The sequence below is a fragment of the Cherax quadricarinatus genome, unplaced genomic scaffold (genome assembly GCF_038502225.1).
Source record: "Cherax quadricarinatus isolate ZL_2023a unplaced genomic scaffold, ASM3850222v1 Contig816, whole genome shotgun sequence".
In the NCBI taxonomy this organism is placed as follows: Eukaryota; Metazoa; Arthropoda; class Malacostraca; order Decapoda; family Parastacidae; genus Cherax; species Cherax quadricarinatus.
This window is the reverse complement of record NW_027195842.1, coordinates 86,314-111,353: the sequence shown is the minus strand read 5'-3', so window position 1 is coordinate 111,353 and position 25,040 is coordinate 86,314. Positions and strand designations below refer to the sequence as shown.

Here is a 25,040-nt window from a genome sequence, read left to right as displayed (position 1 = left end):
CACCTGTAAACAGGGAGTGTCACTACTCTCTTAACTTTCTCACCTGTAAACAGGAAGTGTCACTACTCTCTTAACTTTCTCACCTGTAAACAGGGAGTGTCACTACTCTCTTAACTTTCTCACCTGTAAACAGGGAGTGTCACTACTCTCTTAACTTTCTCACCTGTAAACAGGGAGTGTCCCTACTCTCTTAACTTTCTCACCTGTAAACAGGGAGTGTCACTACTCTCTTAACTTTCTCACCTGTAAACAGGAAGTGTCACTACTCTCTTAACTTTCTCACCTGTAAACAGGGAGTGTCACTACTCTCTTAACTTTCTCACCTGTAAACAGGGAGTGTCACTACTCTCTTAACTTTCTCACCTGTAAACAGGGAGTGTCACTACTCTCTTAACTTTCTCACCTGTAAACAGGGAGTGTCACTACTCTCTTAACTTTCTCACCTGTAAACAGGAAGTGTCACTACTCTCTTAACTTTCTCACCTGTAAACAGGGAGTGTCACTACTCTCTTAACTTTCTCACCTGTAAACAGGGAGTGTCACTACTCTCTTAACTTTCTCACCTGTAAACAGGAAGTGTCACTACTCTCTTAACTTTCTCACCTGTAAACAGGGAGTGTCACTACTCTCTTAACTTTCTCACCTGTAAACAGGGAGTGTCACTACTCTCTTAACTTTCTCACCTGTAAACAGGAAGTGTCACTACTCTCTTAACTTTCTCTCCTGTAAACAGGGAGTGTCACTACTCTCTTAACTTTCTCACCTGTAAACAGGAAGTGTCACTACTCTCTTAACTTTCTCATCTGTAAACAGGAAGTGTCACTACTCTCTTAACTTTCTCACCTGTAAACAGGGAGTGTCACTACTCTCTTAACTTTCTCACCTGTAAACAGGGAGTGTCACTACTCTCTTAACTTTCTCACCTGTACACAGGGAGTGTCACTACTCTCTTAACTTTCTCACCTGTAAACAGGGAGTGTCACTACTCTCTTAACTTTCTCACCTGTAAACAGGAAGTGTCACTACTCTCTTAACTTTCTCACCTGTAAACAGGGAGTGTCACTACTCTCTTAACTTTCTCACCTGTAAACAGGGAGTGTCACTACTCTCTTAACTTTCTCACCTGTAAACAGGGAGTGTCACTACTCTCTTAAGTTTCTCACCCCTGGCTGCCTTCAAGAGAGAGCTGGACAGATACCTAAAGTCAGTGCCGGATCAGCCCGGCTGTGGCTCGTACGTCGGACTGCGTGCGGCCAGCAGTAACAGCCTAGTTGATCAAGCCCTGATCCATCGGGAGGCCTGGTCGTGGACCGGGCCGCGGGGGCGTTGATCCCCGGAATAACCTCCAGGTAACCTCCAGGTAACCTGTAAACAGGGAGTGTCACTACTCTCTTAAGTTTCTCACCTGTAAACAGGGAGTGTCACTACTCTCTTAAGTTTCTCACCTGTAAACAGGGAGTGTCACTACTCTCTTAAGTTTCTCACCTGTAAACAGGGAGTGTCACTACCCTCTTAAGTTTCTCACCTGTAGACAGGAAGTGTCACTACTCTCTTAACTTTCTCACCTGTAAACAGGGAGTGTCACTACTCTCTTAACTTTCTCACCTGTAAACAGGGAGTGTCACTACTCTCTTAACTTTCTCACCTGTAAACAGGGAGTGTCACTACTCTCTTAACTTTCTCACCTGTAAACAGGGAGTGTCACTACTCTCTTAACTTTCTCACCTGTAAACAGGGAGTGTCACTACTCTCTTAACTTTCTCACCTGTAAACAGGGAGTGTCACTACTCTCTTAACTTTCTCACCTGTAAACAGGGAGTGTCACTACTCTCTTAACTTTCTCACCTGTAAACAGGGAGTGTCACTACTCTCTTAACTTTCTCACATGTAAACAGGAAGTGTCACTACTCTCTTAACTTTCTCACCTGTAAACAGGGAGTGTCACTACTCTCTTAACTTTCTCACCTGTAAACAGGAAGTGTCACTACTCTCTTAACTTTCTCACCTGTAAACAGGAAGTGTCACTACTCTCTTAACTTTCTCACCTGTAAACAGGGAGTGTCACTACTCTCTTAACTTTCTCACCTGTAAACAGGGAGTGTCACTACTCTCTTAACTTTCTCACCTGTAAACAGGGAGTGTCACTACTCTCTTAACTTTCTCACCTGTAAACAGGAAGTGTCACTACTCTCTTAACTTTCTCACCTGTAAACAGGGAGTGTCACTACTCTCTTAACTTTCTCATCTGTAAACAGGGAGTGTCACTACTCTCTTAACTTTCTCACCTGTAAACAGGGAGTGTCACTACTCTCTTAACTTTCTCACCTGTAAACAGGGAGTGTCACTACTCTCTTAACTTTCTCACCTGTAAACAGGAAGTGTCACTACTCTCTTAACTTTCTCACCTGTAAACAGGGAGTGTCACTACTCTCTTAACTTTCTCACCTGTAAACAGGGAGTGTCACCACTCTCTTAACTTTCTCACCTGTAAACAGGGAGTGTCACTACTCTCTTAACTTTCTCACCTGTAAACAGGGAGTGTCACTACTCTCTTAACTTTCTCACCTGTAAACAGGAAGTGTCACTACTCTCTTAACTTTCTCACCTGTAAACAGGGAGTGTCACTACTCTCTTAACTTTCTCACCTGTAAACAGGGAGTGTCACTACTCTCTTAACTTTCTCACCTGTGTCACTACTCTCTTAACTTTCTCACCTGTAAACAGTGAGTGTCACTACTCTCTTAACTTTCTCACCTGTAAACAGGGAGTGTCATTACTCTCTTAACTTTCTCACCTGTAAACAGGAAGTGTCACTACTCTCTTAACTTTCTCACCTGTAAACAGGGAGTGTCACTACTCTCTTAACTTTCTCACCTGTAAACAGGGAGTGTCACTACTCTCTTAACTTTCTCACCTGTAAACAGGAACTACTCTCTTAACTTTCTCACATGTCAGGAAGTGTCACTACTCTCTTAACTTTCTCACCTGTAAACAGGTAGTGTCACTACTCTCTTAACTTTCTCACCTGTAAACAGGGAGTGTCACTACTCTCTTAACTTTCTCACCTGTAAACAGGAAATGTCACTACTCTCTTAACTTTCTCACCTGTAAACAGGTAGTGTCACTACTCTCTTAACTTTCTCACCTGTAACTCTCTTACACCTGTAAACAGGGAGTGTCACTACTCTCTTAACTTTCTCATCTGTAAACAGGGAGTGTCACTACTCTCTTAACTTTCTCACCTGTAAACAGGGAGTGTCACTACTCTCTTAACTTTCTCACCTGTAAAAAGGGAGTGTCACTACTCTCTTAACTTTCTCACCTCTAAACAGGGAGTGTCACTACTCTCTTAACTCACCTGTAAACAGGGAGTGTCACTACTCTCTTAACTTTCTCAAACAGGAAGTGTCACTACTCTCTTAACTTTCTCCCCTGTACACAGGGAGTGTCACTACTCTCTTAACTTTCTCACCTGTAAACAGGGAGTGTCACTACTCTCTTAACTTTCTCACCTGTAAACAGGGAGTGTCACTACTCTCTTAACTTTCTCACCTGTAAACAGGGAGTGTCACTACTCTCTTAACTTTCTCACCTGTAAACAGGGAGTGTCACTACTCTCTTAACTTTCTCACCTGTAAACAGGGAGTGTCACTACTCTCTTAACTTTCTCACCTGTAAACAGGGAGTGTCACTACTCTCTTAACTTTCTCACCTGTAAACAGGGAGTGTCACTACTCTCTTAACTTTCTCACCTGTAAACAGGGAAGTGTCACTACTCTCTTAACTTTCTCACCTGTAAACAGGGAGTGTCACTACTCTCTTAACTTTCTCACCTGTAAACAGGAAGTGTCACTACTCTCTTAACTTTCTCACCTGTAAACAGGAAGTGTCACTACTCTCTTAACTTTCTCACCTGTAAACAGGGAGTGTCACTACTCTCTTAACTTTCTCACCTGTAAACAGGGAGTGTCACTACTCTCTTAACTTTCTCACCTGTAAACAGGGAGTGTCACTACTCTCTTAACTTTCTCACCTGTAAACAGGAAGTGTCACTACTCTCTTAACTTTCTCACCTGTAAACAGGGAGTGTCACTACTCTCTTAACTTTCTCACCTGTAAACAGGGAGTGTCACTACTCTCTTAACTTTCTCACCTGTAAACAGGGAGTGTCACTACTCTCTTAACTTTCTCACCTGTAAACAGGGAGTGTCACTACTCTCTTAACTTTCTCACCTGTAAACAGGGAGTGTCACTACTCTCTTAACTTTCTCACCTGTAAACAGGGAGTGTCACTACTCTCTTAACTTTCTCACCTGTAAACAGGGAGTGTCACTACTCTCTTAACTTTCTCACCTGTAAACAGGGAGTGTCACTACTCTCTTAACTTTCTCACCTGTAAACAGGCTGGACAGATGTCACCGGATCAGCTGTAAACAGGAAGTGTCAGGGAGTGTCACTACTACTCTCTTAACTTTCTCACCTGTAAACAGGGAGTGTCACTACACTCTTAACTTTCTCACCTGTAAACAGGGAGTGTCACTACTCTCCTAACTTTATCACCTGTAAACAGGGAGTGTCACTACTCTCTTAACTTTATCACCTGTAAACAGGGAGTGTCACTACTCCCTTAACTTTCTCACCTGTAAACAGGGAGTGTCACTACTCTCTTAACTTTCTCACCTGTAAACAGGAAGTGTCACTACTCTCTTAACTTTCTCACCTGTAAACAGGGAGTGTCACTACTCTCTTAACTTTCTCACCTGTAAACAGGGAGTGTCACTACTCTCTTAACTTTCTCACCTGTAAACAGGGAGTGTCACTACTCTCTTAACTTTCTCACCTGTAAACAGGGAGTGTCACTACTCTCTTAACTTTCTCACCTGTAAACAGGGAGTGTCACTACTCTCTTAACTTTCTCACCTGTAAACAGGAAGTGTCACTACTCTCTTAACTTTCTCACCTGTAAACAGGGAGTGTCACTACTCTCTTAACTTTCTCACCTGTAAACAGGGAGTGTCACTACTCTCTTAACTTTCTCACCTGTAAACAGGGAGTGTCACTACTCTCTTAAGTTTCTCACCCCTGGCTGCCTTCAAGAGAGAGCTGGACAGATACCTAAAGTCAGTGCCGGATCAGCCGGGCTGTGGCTCGTACGTCGGACTGCGTGCGGCCAGCAGTTACAGCCTAGTTGATCAAGCCCTGATCCATCGGGAGGCCTGGTCGTGGACCGGGCCGCGGGGGCGTTGATCCCCGGAATAACCTCCAGGTAACCTCCAGGTAACCTGTAAACAGGGAGTGTCACTACTCTCTTAAGTTTTTCACCTGTAAACAGGGAGTGTCACTACTCTCTTAAGTTTCTCACCTGTAAACAGGGAGTGTCACTACTCTCTTAAGTTTCTCACCTGTAAACAGGGAGTGTCACTACCCTCTTAAGTTTCTCACCTGTAGACAGGAAGTGTCACTACTCTCTTAACTTTCTCACCTGTAAACAGGGAGTGTCACTACTCTCTTAACTTTCTCACCTGTAAACAGGGAGTGTCACTACTCTCTTAACTTTCTCACCTGTAAACAGGGAGTGTCACTACTCTCTTAACTTTCTCACCTGTAAACAGGGAGTGTCACTACTCTCTTAACTTTCTCACCTGTAAACAGGGAGTGTCACTACTCTCTTAACTTTCTCACCTGTAAACAGGGAGTGTCACTACTCTCTTAACTTTCTCACCTGTAAACAGGGAGTGTCACTACTCTCTTAACTTTCTCACCTGTAAACAGGGAGTGTCACTACTCTCTTAACTTTCTCACCTGTAAACAGGAAGTGTCACTACTCTCTTAACTTTCTCACCTGTAAACAGGGAGTGTCACTACTCTCTTAACTTTCTCACCTGTAAACAGGGAGTGTCACTACTCTCTTAACTTTCTCACCTGTAAACAGGTGTCACTACTCTCTTAACTTTCTCACCTGTGTGTCACTACTCTCTTAACTTTCTCACCTGTAAACAGGGAGTGTCACTACTCTCTTAACTTTCTCACCTGTAAACAGGGAGTGTCACTACTCTCTTAACTTTCTCACCTGTAAACAGGGAGTGTCACTACTCTCTTAACTTTCTCACCTGTAAACAGGGAGTGTCACTACTCTCTTAACTTTCTCACCTGTAAACAGGGAGTGTCACTACTCTCTTAACTTTCTCACCTGTAAACAGGGAGTGTCACTACTCTCTTAACTTTCTCACCTGTAAACAGGGAGTGTCACTACTCTCTTAACTTTCTCACCTGTAAACAGGGAGTGTCACTACTCTCTTAACTTTCTCACCTGTAAACAGGAAGTGTCACTACTCTCTTAACTTTCTCACCTGTAAACAGGGAGTGTCACTACTCTCTTAACTTTCTCACCTGTAAACAGGGAGTGTCACTACTCTCTTAACTTTCTCACCTGTAAACAGGGAGTGTCACTACTCTCTTAACTTTCTCACCTGTAAACAGGGAGTGTCACTACTCTCTTAACTTTCTCACACCTGTAAACAGGGAGTGTCACTACTCTCTTAACTTTCTCACCTGTAAACAGGGAGTGTCACTACTCTCTTAACTTTCTCACCTGTAAACAGGGAGTGTCACTACTCTCTTAACTTTCTCACCTGTAAACAGGGAGTGTCACTACTCTCTTAACTTTCTCACCTGTAAACAGGGAGTGTCACTACTCTCTTAACTTTCTCACCTGTAAACAGGGAGTGTCACTACTCTCTTAACTTTCTCACCTGTAAACAGGGAGTGTCACTACTCTCTTAAGTTTCTCACCCCTGGCTGCCTTCAAGAGGAGTGTCACTACTACTCTTAAGTTTCTCACCTGTAAGCAGGGCTGTGTCACTACTCTCTTAACTTTCTCACCTGTAAACAGGAGGCCTGGTCGTGGGAGTGTCACTACTCTCTTAACTTTCTCACCTGTAAACAGGGAGTGTCACTACTCTCTTAACTTTCTCACCTGTAAACAGGAAGTGTCACTACTCTCTTAACTTTCTCACCTGTAAACAGGGAGTGTCACTACTCTCTTAACTTTCTCACCTGTAAACAGGAAGTGTCACTACTCTCTTAACTTTCTCATCTGTAAACAGGAAGTGTCACTACTCTCTTAACTTTCTCACCTGTAAACAGGGAGTGTCACTACTCTCTTAACTTTCTCACCTGTAAACAGGGAGTGTCACTACTCTCTTAACTTTCTCACCTGTAAACAGGGAGTGTCACTACTCTCTTAACTTTCTCACCTGTAAACAGGAAGTGTCACTACTCTCTTAACTTTCTCACCTGTAAACAGGGAGTGTCACTACTCTCTTAACTTTCTCACCTGTAAACAGGGAGTGTCACTACTCTCTTAACTTTCTCACCTGTAAACAGGAGTGTCACTACTCTCTTAACTTTCTCACCTGTAAACAGGGAGTGTCACTACTCTCTTAACTTTCTCACCTGTAAACAGGGAGTGTCACTACTCTCTTAACTTTCTCACCTGTAAACAGGGAGTGTCACTACTCTCTTAACTTTCTCACCTGTAAACAGGGAGTGTCACTACTCTCTTAACTTTCTCACCTGTAAACAGGGAGTGTCACTACTCTCTTAACTTTCTCACCTGTAAACAGGAAGTGTCACTACTCTCTTAACTTTCTCACCTGTAAACAGGGAGTGTCACTACTCTCTTAACTTTCTCACCTGTAAACAGGGAGTGTCACTACTCTCTTAACTTTCTCACCTGTAAACAGGAAGTGTCACTACTCTCTTAACTTTCTCACCTGTAAACAGGGAGTGTCACTACTCTCTTAAGTTTCTCACCTGTAAACAGGGATCAGTGTCTCGTACTACTGCTGCGGCCAGCAGTAACAGCCTAGTTGATCAAGCCCTGATTCTCACCTGTAAAAACCTCCAGGGAGTGTCACTACTCTCTTAAGTTTCTCACCTGTAAACAGGGAGTGTCACTACTCTCTTAAGTTTCTCACCTGTAAACAGGGAGTGTCACTACTCTCTTAAGTTTCTCACCTGTATACAGGGAGTGTCACTACCCTCTTAACTTTCTCACCTGTAAACAGGGAGTGTCACTACTCTCTTAACTTTCTCACCTGTAAACAGGGAGTGTCACTACTCTCTTAACTTTCTCACCTGTAAACAGGAGTGTCACTACTCTCTTAACTTTCTCACCTGTAAACAGGGAGTGTCACTACTCTCTTAACTTTCTCACCTGTAAACAGGGAGTGTCACTACTCTCTTAACTTTCTCACCTGTAAACAGGGAGTGTCACTACTCTCTTAACTTTCTCACCTGTAAACAGGAAGTGTCACTACTCTCTTAACTTTCTCACCTGTAAACAGGGAGTGTCACTACTCTCTTAACTTTCTCACCTGTAAACAGGGAGTGTCACTACTCTCTTAACTTTCTCACCTGTAAACAGGGAGTGTCACTACTCTCTTAACTTTCTCACCTGTAAACAGGGAGTGTCACTACTCTCTTAACTTTCTCACCTGTAAACAGGGAGTGTCACTACTCTCTTAACTTTCTCACCTGTAAACAGGGAGTGTCACTACTCTCTTAACTTTCTCACCTGTAAACAGGGAGTGTCACTACTCTCTTAACTTTCTCACCTGTAAACAGGGAGTGTCACTACTCTCTTAACTTTCTCACCTGTAAACAGGGAGTGTCACTACTCTCTTAACTTTCTCACCTGTAAACAGGGAGTGTCACTACTCTCTTAACTTTCTCACCTGTAAACAGGGAGTGTCACTACTCTCTTAACTTTCTCACCTGTAAACAGGGAGTGTCACTACTCTCTTAACTTTCTCACCTGTAAACAGGAAGTGTCACTACTCTCTTAACTTTCTCACCTGTAAACAGGGAGTGTCACTACTCTCTTAACTTTCTCACCTGTAAACAGGGAGTGTCACTACTCTCTTAACTTTCTCACCTGTAAACAGGGAGTGTCACTACTCTCTTAACTTTCTCACCTGTAAACAGGAAGTGTCACTACTCTCTTAACTTTCTCACCTGTAAACAGGGAGTGTCACTACTCTCTTAACTTTCTCACCTGTAAACAGGGAGTGTCACTACTCTCTTAACTTTCTCACCTGTAAACAGGGAGTGTCACTACTCTCTTAACTTTCTCACCTGTAAACAGGGAGTGTCACTACTCTCTTAACTTTCTCACCTGTAAACAGGGAGTGTCACTACTCTCTTAACTTTCTCACCTGTAAACAGGGAGTGTCACTACTCTCTTAACTTTCTCACCTGTAAACAGGGAGTGTCACTACTCTCTTAACTTTCTCACCTGTAAACAGGGAGTGTCACTACTCTCTTAACTTTCTCACCTGTAAACAGGGAGTGTCACTACTCTCTTAACTTTCTCACCTGTAAACAGGGAGTGTCACTACTCTCTTAAGTTTCTCACCCCTGGCTGCCTTCAAGAGAGAGCTGGACAGATACCTAAAGTCAGTGCCGGATCAGCCGGGCTGTGGCTCGTACGTCGGACTGCGTGCGGCCAGCAGTAACAGCCTAGTTGATCAAGCCCTTATCCATCGGGAGGCCTGGTCGTGGACCGGGCCGCGGGGGCGTTGATCCCCGGAATAACCTCCAGGTAACCTCCAGGTAACCTGTAAACAGGGAGTGTCACTACTCTCTTAAGTTTCTCACCTGTAAACAGGGAGTGTCACTACCCTCTTAAGTTTCTCACCTGTAGACAGGAAGTGTCACTACTCTCTTAACTTTCTCACCTGTAAACAGGGAGTGTCACTACTCTCTTAACTTTCTCACCTGTAAACAGGGAGTGTCACTACTCTCTTAACTTTCTCACCTGTAAACAGGGAGTGTCACTACTCTCTTAACTTTCTCACCTGTAAACAGGGAGTGTCACTACTCTCTTAACTTTCTCACCTGTAAACAGGGAGTGTCACTACTCTCTTAACTTTCTCACCTGTAAACAGGGAGTGTCACTACTCTCTTAACTTTCTCACCTGTAAACAGGGAGTGTCACTACTCTCTTAACTTTCTCACCTGTAAACAGGGAGTGTCACTACTCTCTTAACTTTCTCACATGTAAACAGGAAGTGTCACTACTCTCTTAACTTTCTCACCTGTAAACAGGGAGTGTCACTACTCTCTTAACTTTCTCACCTGTAAACAGGAAGTGTCACTACTCTCTTAACTTTCTCACCTGTAAACAGGGAGTGTCACTACTCTCTTAACTTTCTCACCTGTAAACAGGAAGTGTCACTACTCTCTTAACTTTCTCACCTGTAAACAGGGAGTGTCACTACTCTCTTAACTTTCTCACCTGTAAACAGGGAGTGTCACTACTCTCTTAACTTTCTCACCTGTAAACAGGGAGTGTCACTACTCTCTTAACTTTCTCACCTGTAAACAGGAAGTGTCACTACTCTCTTAACTTTCTCACCTGTAAACAGGGAGTGTCACTACTCTCTTAACTTTCTCATCTTAACTTTCTCATCTGTAAACAGGGAGTGTCACTACTCTCTTAACTTTCTCACCTGTAAACAGGGAGTGTCACTACTCTCTTAACTTTCTCACCTGTAAACAGGGAGTGTCACTACTCTCTTAACTTTCTCACCTGTAAACAGGAAGTGTCACTACTCTCTTAACTTTCTCACCTGTAAACAGGGAGTGTCACTACTCTCTTAACTTTCTCACCTGTAAACAGGGAGTGTCACTACTCTCTTAACTTTCTCACCTGTAAACAGGGAGAGTCACTACTATCTTAACTTTCTCACCTGTAAACAGGGAGTGTCACTACTCTCTTAACTTTCTCACCTGTAAACAGGAAGTGTCACTACTCTCTTAACTTTCTCACCTGTAAACAGGGAGTGTCACTACTCTCTTAACTTTCTCACCTGTAAACAGGGAGTGTCACTACTCTCTTAACTTTCTCACCTGTAAACAGGGAGTGTCACTACTCTCTTAACTTTCTCACCTGTAAACAGGGAGTGTCACTACTCTCTTAACTTTCTCACCTGTAAACAGGGAGTGTCACTACTCTCTTAACTTTCTCACCTGTAAACAGGAAATGTCACTACTCTCTTAACTTTCTCACCTGTAAACAGGTAGTGTCACTACTCTCTTAACTTTCTCACCTGTAAAAAGGGAGTGTCACTACTCTCTTAACTTTCTCACCTGTAAACAGGAAGTGTCACTACTCTCTTAACTTTCTCACCTGTAAACAGCGAGTGTCACTACTCTCTTAACTTTCTCACCTGTAAACAGGAAGTGTCACTACTCTCTTAACTTTCTCACCTGTAAACAGGAAGTGTCACTACTCTCTTAACTTTCTCACCTGTAAACAGGGAGTGTCACTACTCTCTTAACTTTCTCACCTGTAAACAGGGAGTGTCACTACTCTCTTAACTTTCTCACCTGTAAACAGGAAGTGTCACTTCTCTCTTAACTTTCTCACCTGTAAACAGGGAGTGTCACTACTCTCTTAACTTTCTCACCTGTAAACAGGGAGTGTCACTACTCTCTTAACTTTCTCACCTGTAAACAGGAAGTGTCACTACTCTCTTAACTTTCTCACCTGTAAACAGGGAGTGTCACTACTCTCTTAACTTTCTCACCTGTAAACAGGAAGTGTCACTACTCTCTTAACTTTCTCATCTGTAAACAGGAAGTGTCACTACTCTCTTAACTTTCTCACCTGTAAACAGGGAGTGTCACTACTCTCTTAAGTTTCTCACCCCTGGCTGCCTTCAAGAGAGAGCTGGACAGATACCTAAAGTCAGTGCCGGATCAGCCGGGCTGTGGCTCGTACGTCGGACTGCGTGCGGCCAGCAGTAACAGCCTAGTTGATCAAGCCCTGATCCATCGGGAGGCCTGGTCGTGGACCGGGCCGCGGGGGCGTTGATCCCCGGAATAACCTCCAGGTAACCTCCAGGTAACCTGTAAACAGGAAGTGTCACTACTCTCTTAACTTTCTCACCTGTAAACAAGGAGTGTCACTACTCTCTTAACTTTCTCACCTGTAAACAGGGAGTGTCACTACTCTCTTAACTTTCTCACCTGTAAACAGGGAGTGTCACTACTCTCTTAACTTTCTCACCTGTAAACATGGAGTGTCACTACTCTCTTAACTTTCTCACCTGTAAACAGGGAGTGTCACTACTCTCTTAACTTTCTCACCTGTAAACAGGGAGTGTCACTACTCTCTTAACTTTCTCACCTGTAAACAGGGAGTGTCACTACTCTCTTAACTTTCTCACCTGTAAACAGGGAGTGTCACTACTCTCTTAACTTTCTCACATGTAAACAGGAAGTGTCACTACTCTCTTAACTTTCTCACCTGTAAACAGGGAGTGTCACTACTCTCTTAACTTTCTCACCTGTAAACAGGAAGTGTCACTACTCTCTTAACTTTCTCACCTGTAAACAGGAAGTGTCACTACTCTCTTAACTTTCTCACCTGTAAACAGGGAGTGTCACTACTCTCTTAACTTTCTCACTTGTAAACAGGGAGTGTCACTACTCTCTTAACTTTCTCACCTGTAAACAGGGAGTGTCACTACTCTCTTTAAGTTTCAAACATGAAAATGGAAAGTGTCTGCACAATTCAGTTTTCCTTTTAAGTTTCCAGTTGTATTAGTCAAGCAAACTAGGATTACTCGGAGGGTATATCAATCTGTAGTGGGTAGGAGGCCAGGTAGGGGTCGTCCTAGGAATGGATGGAGGTGGGTAAAGGAGGTTTTGTGTGCGAGGGGCTTGGACATCCAAGAGGCATGAGTGAGCGTGTTATGATAGAAGTGAGTGGAGGCAAATGGTTTTTACGCCTAGAGGTGCTGTTGGAGTGTGAGCGAGGTAACGTTTATGAAGTGATTCGTGGAAACCGGTTAGCCGGACTTGAATCCTTGAGGTGGGAAGTAAATTTTATTAGTTAAAATTTTCTCCATCTGTCTCTCTCTCCCTCTCTCTCTCTCTCTCTCTCTCTCTCTCTTTTTTTTTTTTTTTTTTTACACAGGGTTTGACAAGGTTAAGGATCCCTAGCTTTATTGACAGCTATATTACAGGTTAAGGATTCCTAACTTTATTGGCAAGCTAAGAGCTGTTACCTACATCAGCTCATTTGAAAGCATTTTTATTGTTATGAGACATACAAGTACGGAACAGGATGAAGTTGGAGCCATCTGTGGGCCAGCATTTTCATTTGATCAACTGACTTTATCTCGTTGACATCATTATGCTGTACGAATGTGTTCCATACTCGAGTCATCCTGGGTATGTATGATCTCAGATGGAGTGATGTTCTGGAGAAGGGTACAGCCAGAGTGAAGTTGCTGCTTTCTGACCGTCTTGTGGCATAAAAGCTTGTTTCACGCTGTCCTCGAAGTGGATCCAAGTGTGGTATTTTGACAATATTGGCCTTGTACATAACAGTAAGGCCACCCACATCCCTCCTATGTTGAAGGCTCTGCTGAAATGACAGATCTATCCAGGATGGGTCCAGGCGAGAGATGAGACGTCTTGCTCTGTTCTCTACTCTGTCAAGCAGTCGCAGATGAGAGGGGGGGCAGGCAAACCAAGAAAGTGGAGCATACTCAAGGTGTGAGCGTACTTGTGCCTCGTACAGGATCTTGCAACCCCTACTGTCAAGCAGATGCGAGATACGCTACAAATCTTCAACAAGTTATTTAAATGTCTTGTAAATGCTCATCAGCGGTTACTTTCTTCAGTATTATCTCACTGTTATTAATACTGCTTCGCTACTTACAACATTTTTTTCTAGTTATTTATTTCTCACTGTTAACATTTACATTTTGTCATATAATTTGTAGCCACTGATTTTATAACATATTTCTTTTCTAATCCCCCTAATAATCTTATTTTTTTCTATTTCCTTTCATCAACATCCTGTTTCGCCTGTTCCCGGTGTTACTCACTGCATCTCTTCCTCCATTATATAAAGACTTCGCAGACACACTGGAGGAAATCTTGCAGTACAACTCCTCGGTCAACATGTACATGTTCATCGGTGGGACGAGCTTTGGCTTCATGGCTGGTGCTAACACTCTCGACATCTGGCCAAACTACGGTCCTGACGTCTCCTCTTATGGTTAGTCTCTCTTAGTAACTACACATCATACAAAGTATTGGCACTGTTCTTCCCACTTGGAGAATTATAACGTCCTCACCAGTCTTTCAAAGTGTAGTCCCTTTGTATCTTACCTCCAAGACGTCAACATCTTCGTCCATATTTCATTTCAAAACGCTCTGAAGTGCGACCTTCCCCATCCTTCAGAGCGCAGGCACTGTGCTTTCTACCCCGAGAACTACATAATATCCGCTTATTCTACAGAGTGAGGCATTGTACTGCCACCTCTAGGCCTGAATTATCCCCACCCATTCTACGGAGTGCAGGAACTGTACTTTCAAGTTGCAGACACATTCACCAAGCTAGCAACATTCCCACCCATCATGGAGAGTTTAGATACTACTTCTAACCTCCAGAACTATCACATCCCTACCTACCCGTTATTAGAACTCCAACATCACCAACTATTACAACCTAGGATTTCAAATGGCCTGTTATCCCAGGTGTAATGGGAGCAAATAAACACAGTAGAAAAAGTTTAGACTTATATTATCCTTCACCAATTTAGAACAGCAATATGTACACTATGTACAGTGATAAATATAGTGCACTCCACGGTAAGCAAGGCAGAAATAGAAGCCACAAGATAGCAGACCGTGCTTCAACCAGCTCTAGAGTGGGAATGACAAGGGCAGACAGGAGAGCGGTATCCACATAACCTCTGCGATTGTCAATCCCACCTTCTTATTGGCTAGAACCTGGTCACTAGTTGAACGATGGGGCCCCATCATCAACTCTTAGCAACCTGGTTCGCTGGTTGGGGGAGATAGCCTGTAAATGAGGGTGTGTCCATGCGCCGAATAAAGGTTACGTACTCTTTGCATGCCACACCAACCATCTCTGAGTAAATATTATATAGTATCACAACATCCCTCTCCATCCGTCAGAGTAAACTAACTATACTTCCCACTTAGGAACTGGAAATTCACATTTTCTTTCGTAGCGCAAGTACAGTACCTCCCGTGTTAAGTAAGTAAGTAAGTAAGTAAGTAAGTTTATTCAGGTATACACAAATACAGTTACATAGAATTATCATACATAGCAGCATATGTGTAGAGAACCTAGGATAACCCAAAAAAGTCAGACAGAGTGACTTATTTCCATTGGGGTCCTTTTACCTTATTATTATTGTATAAAGGTTATAATATTTTCTTATTATTCTACAATGAAGATAACATCTTATTATCATACTAAAAAGACTATCTGCTACATCAAGGTCATTAAGACTATCTACAATACGAGGGTCATTACAAGGAATAAGGTAAAATTTACACGTATGTTAGCTAAAAAATAGAAAATCATTCCCCTCCCTTTCTGTAGCTACATTCATCAGACACCTTTTGGCACTCTTCTTGAACTGGTTCACGCTATGACTGGCTTTGACATGTGCGGGTAGTCTGTTCCATTCCTTTATTGCTGTACAATAAAAGGTGTTTGAAGCCTGGCCACTGACTGTGGGTACTACAAAGTTGTGCTCTCTCCCCCTAGTACTATGATTGCTTTGGTTCCCAACCTTGACAAAATTGACAGCAAGATATTCTGGACATTGTTTGTGAGCAATTTTATAAACATGATTTAGCTTCAGTTGTTTTACTCTGTCTTCAACATTCAGCATATCCAACTGCTGTAATTCATCCTGGCCTACATGTTCTCTTGGTCCCAGCCCCAGGATGAATCTTACGATTTTGTTCTGGGTGATTTGCAGTCTATCTTTCAGTTTTTTTGTCAAGGCAGAGTACCAAGAAGTGCAAGCGTAATCCATATGGCATTGTATAAGGGCTAGACATAGGGTCCTGCGAGCCTCAGTAGGTAGACACTGTGCTTGTCTATACAGGAACTTCAGTTTGGCATTCGCTTTCTTTACTACACTGTTCCCTATCAATTCTCCTGACATGCATGGGTCAAAGGGGATTCCCAAATATTTTACTGATGAAACCAAAGTGATGGGCTCCCCATTACATTGAACATTAAAATTATTTACCCTTCTCAGTTTATGTTTCGTGCCAAAGAGAATGGCTTCAGTTTTCCCTAGGTGTAATGATAGTTTGTTGTCTACTAACCATTTGCTGCAGGACTCCAGTTCCAGTGTTAAAACATTAGCAATATCTTGCGGGTCTTTACCTGACACTAACAGAGCACTGTCATCTGCATACAGTAGGAGTTTGCACTTGACACTGATAGGCATATCATTGACATAACATAAGAATAATAAGGGACCCAGAATACTACCATGGGGAACTCCACATGTTATCGGCAGGGGTTCTGATTCTGTTTTGTTGATTTTGACTATTTGTCTCCTGTTGCTAAGGTAGGACTTAAACCAGTCTACAGAACCTATAAGAACATAAGAACATAAGAACGAAGGAACACTGCAGAAGGCCTACTGGCCCATGCGAGGCAGGTCCAAGTCCCTACCGGCTTAAGCCAATGCACCCAACCTAGTCAGGTCAGGTCACATTGACTCAAGGGAGGAACACGGCAACCGACCCGTTAGCACAAGCTATCAGGTCTAACTCACACCCACCCACATCTACTCATGTATTTATCCAACCTATTTTTAAAGCTACACAACGTTCTGGCCTCTATAACGGTACTTGGGAGTTTGTTCCACTCATCCACAACTCTATTACCAAACCAGTACTTTCCTATATCCCTCCTGAATCTGAATTTTTCCAACTTAAAACCATTGCTGCGAGTCCTGTCTAGGCTAGATATTATCAGCACACTATTTACATCCCCTTTATTTATTCCTGTCTTCCACTTATAAACCTCAATCATATCCCCCCTAATTCTACGTCTTTCTAGAGAGTGCAGTTTCAGGGCCCTTAGTCTATCCTCATAGGGAAGGTTTCTGATACATGGGATCATCTTTGTCATCCTCCTTTGTACATTTTCCAGAGAATTTATATCCATTCTGTAATACGGTGACCAAAACTGTGCAGCATAATCTAAATGAGGCCTAACCAAGGATGTATAGAGTTGAAGAACAACCTGAGGACTCCTATTATTTATGCTTCTTGATATGAAGCCAAGGATTCTATTAGCTTTATTGCGAACACTTATGCACTGTTGTCTTGGTTTCAGATTACTGCTAACCAGAACTCCTAAATCTTTTTCGCAATCCGTAATATTAAGATCTACATTATTTAGTTTATATGTGGCATGGTTATTGTCCTGTCCAACATTTAGAACTTTGCATTTGTCTATATTAAACTGCATCTGCCACTTCTCCGACCACTGCATCAGTCTATTCAAATCTTCCTGGAGTGCTCGAATGTCCTCGTCAGAATGAATTCGACGGCCTATTTTGGTGTCATCGGCAAACTTGCCGATGTCGCTCTTTATGCCCTCATCTATGTCGTTTATGTAGATTGTGAACAGCAGGGGGCCCAACACTGACCCCTGTGGAACACCGCTCGTGACGCTTCCCCACTCTGATTTCTCCCCATTTATGCAAACTCTCTGCTGCCTATTTGTCAACCATGCCTCTATCCAGGAAAAAATTTCTCCTCCTATTCCATGTGCTTTAATTTTCCTCAATAGTCTCTGATGTGGGACCCTGTCAAAAGCCTTACTGAAGTCCATATACACAATATCATATTCGTTACCATGATCTACCTCCTCAAATACCTTAGTGAAAAAAGTTAATAAATTCGTAAGGCAGGAACGTCCCTTTGTAAAACCATGCTGAGATTCGTTGATTAATTTATGCTTTTCAAGGTGGCTACGAACTGCCTCGGCAATTATTGATTCCATAAATTTTCCCACTATGGAGGTTAGGCTTATTGGTCTATAGTTCGAAGCTAAGGACCTGTCACCTGTTTTGAAAATAGGTATCACATTTGCCATTTTCCACTTATCTGGCACCATGCCAGTTTGTAGTGATATGTTGAAAAGATTAGCCAAAGGTGTGCTAAGCTCCTCTTTACATTCCTTTAGAACCCTTGCATACAGTTCATCAGGGCCTGGGGATTTGTTAGGTTTTAATTTATCTATTTGCCTAAGGACCATGTCACTTGTGACCCTAATAGTGCACAGTTTATTATCGTCCTGTTCTACATAATTTATCATTACTGGAATATCACTGGTATCCTCCTGTGTAAAAACTGAGAGGAAGTATGTGTTAAAAATTCTACACATTTCCTTATCACTGTCAGTGAGCTGACCCGAGGAACTTTTGAGTGGGCCTATCTTGTCCCTGATCTTACTTCTGTATACCTGAAAGAATCCTTTTGGGTTAGTCTTCGATTCTCTTGCAACTTTAACCTCATAATCTCTTTTTGCTTTTCTAATTCCCTTTTTTATTTCTCTCTTTAACTGAATATATCGATTTCTTAATTGCCCCTCTCCTCTTTTGATTTGCCTATATATGCCTCTCTTTTGACCAATCAGATATTTTAATCTATTGTTCATGCATTTAGGATCATTTTTGTTTGATCTGATTTCCCTATTTGGAACATAATTTGACTGAGCAGCTAGAACTATGCCCTGGAAAGCATCATATCGGCAACCATCACCACCTACCTGACCCCTAGTCAGGTCATTCCAGTTCAGCCCACCTAAGTAATTTTTCAGTCCTATGAAATCAGCCAAGCGAAAGTCAGGGACGGAGACTTGATTGCCATTATTAGGGGAATTCCATGATATGTTAAAACTGAGTGATTTGTGATCACTCTCCCCAAGCTCATCATTAACCTCAAGATTATTAATTAGTGTTTCCCTACTGGCAAGAACCAAGTCAAGGAGGTTATTTCCCCTAGTTGGCTCTGTCACAAACTGTTTTAAAAAACAATCCTGGATCGTATCAAGAAAGTCACCCGACTCTAAATTTCCTGTCAAATTGCTCCAATAGCTTGAAGTTTATTACATAATATATTGTGGTTGACAGTATCGAAGGCCTTTTGCAGGTCTAAGGTTACCATGCCTATGAGGTTCCCCTTTGACATTTCAGTTCTCAGGTAATCCATCAGATTAATAAGGGAGGTGTCGGTTGAGTAGGATCTTCTAAAGCCCGATTGATAGCTATGGAGAATGTTGTTGTCATTAAGGTACTTAACTACTTGAGAATACACCGCCCTCTCCAGAATTTTAGATATTATACTGAGTATACTAACAGGCCTATAGTTGCTTACATCAGACCTACTATTTTTCTTGAAGATAGGAGTGACTCTGGCCTCCTTGAACCCCTCCGGTACTGTATTAGTGGTGATTGATAGATTTATTATGTGAGCAATAGGGATTGACAGTTCAGAAGCACCATCTTTTAGGAACTTAGACGGGATGTTATCAGGGCCTGTGCTCTTAGTTGGGTTTAACCTGCTTAGTTCTTTTTGAATAAAGTCATGAGATACACTTACTAGTTGACAACTGTTTGGGGTTACCCCTTTATTGGTATAGTATGTTTGAAACTTATCAGAGTCTGTGTTAAAGGTATTTGATGCAGCTGGTAGTTTACTTACTAGTGTTGATGCAACAGATGTGTAGTAGGAATTAAAGCTATTTGCCACCTTAGATGTTTCGTGGCATACCTCATTATCGATAGTGAGTACTATGTTAGACCTATCTACTGGCTTATGGCTATACCCCAACTGTTTTAGTTGTTGCCAGAGCTTTCTGGGGTTATGCTTATACTCTTCAATTTTTGAGCAGTAGTGCTTTGCCTTTGCTCCTTTTATAAGTCTCTGTACTCTGTTCCTCACCCTTTGGAATTCATTTAGTGCTGCAATATCCTGTCTGTTTGCTTTAAATCTTTTTAGCAGCTGGTCTCTGAATTTCATATTATCTAATATCTCAGTATTCATCCAGGGTTCAGTTCTTCGTTTAATCCTAACCTCTTTAACTGGTGCAATATTATCAAGGATGGTAGTGAACATTGTTTTGAATTTTTCCCAGGCATCGTTTACGTCCGTGCAACTTGTTATCTCTGTCCAGTCACAATTGTGTAGCCTATTTACCAGTGTTTCTTTACTGTAGTTTCTAGTTGACCTCATTTTTATTGTCCTGTGTAGGCCTATCCTATCCCTAGTTATTTTCCTGGTGCAGTAAATGATGAAATGATCACTAAGACCTGTGGTAATGACGCCTGACTGACTAATGTTCTCAGAGCGGTTACAAAGTATGTGGTCAATTAGGGTGGCTGAGAACTGTGTGATCCGGGTTGGAGTATTAATTAGTTGAGTGTAACTATTTATTCCTAGAATTTGCTTATACCTTTTGCATAGCCCGTTATTTTGCTGCTGAAAACAGATATTAAAGTCGCCCAGTATTATTGTCTCGCAATTGTTTTCAACTCTGGACAAGACTCTGGAAAAGTCTTCTAAGAACTGGTCCTGGGTAGGAGGGCGGTAACTAGTTCCTACTAAGATGGGTTTGGTCTTAGGAAGCAGCACTTCAAACCATAGAATCTCCAGTTTATTGTTATTTAAATCAGGTCTTGGGTTGTAAGCTAAGTCATTTCTAATGTAGGCACATACTCCACCACCCTTTCTGTTCCTATCTAAGCGTTTTATATTGTAACCATCTATTTTGACCTCGTCGTCAGTCACCGTATCATCCAACCAAGATTCAGAGATGGTTATAACTGCCGCCCTAATTTTGTTCACACTTACAACATCCCACCCGTCTTGCAGAGTATATGCATTTGCTTCCAATCACCAGAATCGCAACATTTCCACCTGTTCTTCAAAGTGAAAACACTGTTCTTTCATCTTCAAGAACGGCTGCATCCCCACACTTCTTTCAGAGGAAAGAAAACATCTCCAACCATCCTTTAAGTTTAGGCACTGTATTTTCCTCCCTTCGAATTGTGATCTCTCCTCCCATCATTTAGAGTGCAGACACCATTCTTCCAAGTTCCAGAAGTGCAACATTCCAATTGGCTGTACAGAGTGTAAGCATTGTAGAACACTTTCCATTTCCAGAACTGCAGCATCCTCACTCATCCTACAGAGTACAGGCACTGTAATTCCTACTTCCAGAACTAGATCATCCTCACATATGCTTCACAATGTGGTCACTTTACATCACACCTCCAAAACCACATCATCACCAAATGTTTACATTACATAGATTGTGCTTCCCACCTCCTGAACTGTAACATCAACACCCATCCTTCAGATAGCTTGTACTCTTCTTCCCACCTCCAGAAATGCAAAATCTCCAACCATCCTTCAGAATTTAGGTACTGTACTTTCCATCTCCAGAACCAAAACGTCCTCCCACATAACTCAGAGTGCAGGCACTCATTCTTCACTGCGGTGACGCTCTGCTAAAAAATCCTACTTAACTGCAACATCCCTACCGATCCTCGGGGTAGAGGTATTGTATTTCTTACCTCCAGAACTGCTACATCCCCACTTATCCTTCAGAGCGCAGGCAATGTATTTCCCTCAGGATGAACCGGTACACCCTTACCCATCATTCAGACTGCGAGCATTGCACTCCTCTCTTCCAGAACTATAATATCCCTACCTATCCATAGACTGTGGGCATATTACTTCCCATTTCCAGAACTATAGCTTCCCTAGCCATCTATCAGACAGCTGGCACAGTACTTTCTAACTGCAGAACTATAATTCTTCTCTATTGTTCGTATCGCTCTTGGGCCGTACGGACAGGCTGCGCAGTAGCTCCTGACTCTGTTGATTGCTGCGCAGTTTTCCTCAGTGCACTCACAATGGCGGAAGGTGCACGTAGGCGAGTCAACACCGTCTGCCTTCAATTGGTGACAGGCTCGTTCAACAATCAGAATACACATCTACTGCTTACTGCGATACTCCGAGATACATATGGTATCAATAATGAAGATCTTTATGGTGTCTCTTTGAACGGAAATTCGAGGCTTTTTGTCAAATTCAGACAAAATAGTACTTACGAAAATATGGTTGCCACTTATCAGGATGTGATCAAAACTGTTAATCCTGGTGTCACTGTTCGCCTTCACGACGTCTCCCGTTTTTACACCTGGATCAAGGTACGAAACGTTCCTTTTGAGGCGGACGAGAGTGATTTGAGGAATGTTTTTGCACGCTATGGCACGGTTCATATGGCAACTATGGGACGGTGGCATGATGGTCCTCTAGTTGGTATGCTGGAGGGGTCTTTCTCCCTGAAAATGTCCCTCAAGCACCCTATTCCGTCGTATGTGGTTATGGAGGACTTTCGTACGCAAGTGTACGTTACGTACTCAGGACAAAGGCGTACGTGCAGGCTTTGTGGGATGTATGACCATATGGCGGCGCAATGCCCTACAAGACGTGATAAAACGACGGAAGTAAGGCGGTTTGATGTTTCAACGGAGCAGCGTTCATATGCTGCTGCTACACAACAACATATATTGCCTCGTAAATCATGGAGTGAGGAGATAGAGGGTGAGGTTGAAGACTCGCCGATATGTCTAACCCTCCCTGGTGCAGTGGAGGACGTGGGCGTGGTATCGGCGACGACAGAGGAAGATCTCGTTCATACTCAGGTTGACGTGGAGCAATCTATTCAAGAAGTTCTGAATGTTTTATTGGATGCTTCCACATCTGAGGGGCTTCACGGTGGTTTAGAGGATGTAAGTGTGAAGGAGAAGGACGGGGCATCCTCCGGGCATATTTCTGAACATCAGGTTGTGGTCGTGGAAGTTCATAGGAACAACAGTTCTGAAGATGAGATGGATACTGGCCGCAGTTCTCGTAAGAGAGTGGCGGTGATATCTGACTCTCAAGATGTTTTGACACCAGGACAACGGTCGGGGAACAAAGCATGGTGCGATGTGACTCGTAGAGACAAGGGCAAATCTACATGTGTTCAGCATGTCAAGGAGAACGACACAGGGGGGGGTGGGGGAAGAAGTGGAGATACACACAAGGGAACCAAGAATGTCAAGGTATCCAAGGGTAAACCTCCAATGAAACGTTCAAGTGTATTACTTTAAATATAAATGGGCTACGGTCTGTTGAAAAACGTAAGTATTTGGAGGTTTTGTTAAAAAATTATGTACCCGATGTTGTATTCTTACAAGAACACAATTATAAATCTTTAGGTGAATTGCTGATTCCTGAATATATTTTGTACATGGGCTGTTCTAATAGACTGAAAGGTGGTGTAGCAGTGTTAGTTAAAGAGGCTAGCCCGTTTTCTTTGCAAACATATGAGGTAGGAGAGGAGGGGAGGGTTGTTAGGGTTGATGGGGTTTGGGGTGGGGTACGGGTGGCCTTCCTGGGGGTGTACGGACCGGCGGAAGGTGACATGCGTGTAAAAAATGCGTTTTTTAGGGACGTGTTGGTGTACCATTTAAGATCACTGCCAGTCGTCACGATTATTGGGGGTGATTGGAATTGCATTGATCGTCGCAAGGATGTCGAACCGAGAGGGAGAGGTTTTTTTTCAGGATATTTAGGGGACCTTTTGCGGAGTGTTAATGTTACGGATGTGGGGGGGGGATGAGGTGGGTGGGGTCATGCATACGTTCGTTAGAAGGGAGTATGCGGCAAGACTGGATCGCATATACGTTTCTAGAGGTGTCAGCGTCAGGAGTGTACGTGTGCTAAATGTGAGCTTTTCTGATCACAGAGGTGTTATGGCGGATGTTGACTGGGTAGGATTACCGAGGCGTTACAGAGGTTTCTGGAAGTTGAATGTGGGTTTAATGCACAAAAGAGGTGTGAGGGAAGATTTTGTGAGTGCTTGGAGAGGATGGTGGGCTGAATGGCAGGAGGGAATTGATATAGTCGAATGGTGGGATACTGTCGGTAAGGTGAAGGTGAGGAATTTTTATCAGCAGCAAGGAAAAGAAGACAAGAGAATGCAGTATGGGCTCTTGAACTATCTTGAAAATCAACTGCAAGCATGTTATACAAAGGGTGGGGGAGTGTATCCGGTGGTTGAAATTGAAAATTTAAAACGCTTAATTAGAGACTTTCACAATCGTATTTTTGATGCGGCGCGGATAGCAAGTGGAATTGATGAGGTTTTATGGGGTGACCGTCCTTCGGCGTTTGTCTTGCGAGAGCAGGGCAGACGCCGTAAGGCGACAGAATTAATGGGATTAGAGGTTCAGGAGTCATTGGGAAACTTTAGTAGGGGGCAGGTCCTTCAGTCAACGGAGGCTATGAATACCTTTGTAGACGCATGGTATGAATTGCAATACAAAAATGCTGGGATTTCTAAGGGGGCGCTGGGAGAAATGGGTGAATATGTACGTTGTAATCTAGAGTACATGGACAGGTTGGCTTTGAATGGACCTATAAGTGAAGAAGAGATTAGGTTAGCTGTGGAGGGTATGAGTGTAGGGAAGTCGCCGGGGATTGACGGAATCCCTTGTGATTTTTACAAGGACAATTGGGATTGTATTCGCGATTTTTTGGTGATATTATTTAATGCCATGAAAAGTAGTGGCATTATGGGACAGCAACAAAGAACAGGGGTGGTTGTTCTAGTCCCGAAAAAAAAATCTGGGAATTATATACATAATTATAGGGCAATTTCATTAATGTGTGGCGACTATAAAATTTTTGCGAAATTATTAGGAAATAGGATAAAACGGGTTTTGGAGAGAGTTCTGGACGAGGGACAATATGGTGTGCCAGGACGATCTATGTGTGTGGGACAAGGAATTATTCGCAGGTTCATTGAGGAAAGCGGGAGGGGTAATAAGGGTGGAATATTAGCTTTAGATTGGCACGCTGCATACGATTGCGTGGAGAGAGATGCATTATGGAAGTTTATGCAGTGGCAAGGTTTCGGAAAGGAAATTGTTAGTTGGGCACAGGTTTTGTACGAGCAGGCTACGTTTAGGGTGCAGGTAAACGGTAGGTTGGGAAAAGTTGTTAGGATGCATAGGGGATTACGGCAGGGGTGTCCTATATCACAAATTCTTTTTGCGTTGATTCAGGACCCGTTTTTTAGAGCCGTGAGGGGGATTGTACGACAGGAT

At 42.8% G+C, this 25,040-nt stretch overlaps 1 protein-coding gene across 2 annotated transcripts in view; it reads left to right on the top strand.

Annotated features, from left to right (window-relative positions):
• Nucleotides 1-25,040, top strand: part of LOC128689903 (beta-galactosidase-1-like protein 2) — a gene marked incomplete at its 5' end in the record, with an annotated part of 76,111 nt that overhangs the window by 11,344 nt on the left and 39,727 nt on the right. Inside the window, 1 exon segment of one of the 2 annotated variants that reach the window (XM_070080707.1) lies at nucleotides 13,934-14,080. Coding sequence (XP_069936808.1) covers nucleotides 13,934-14,080 — 147 coding nt within the window. 2 annotated transcript variants of the gene reach the window in all.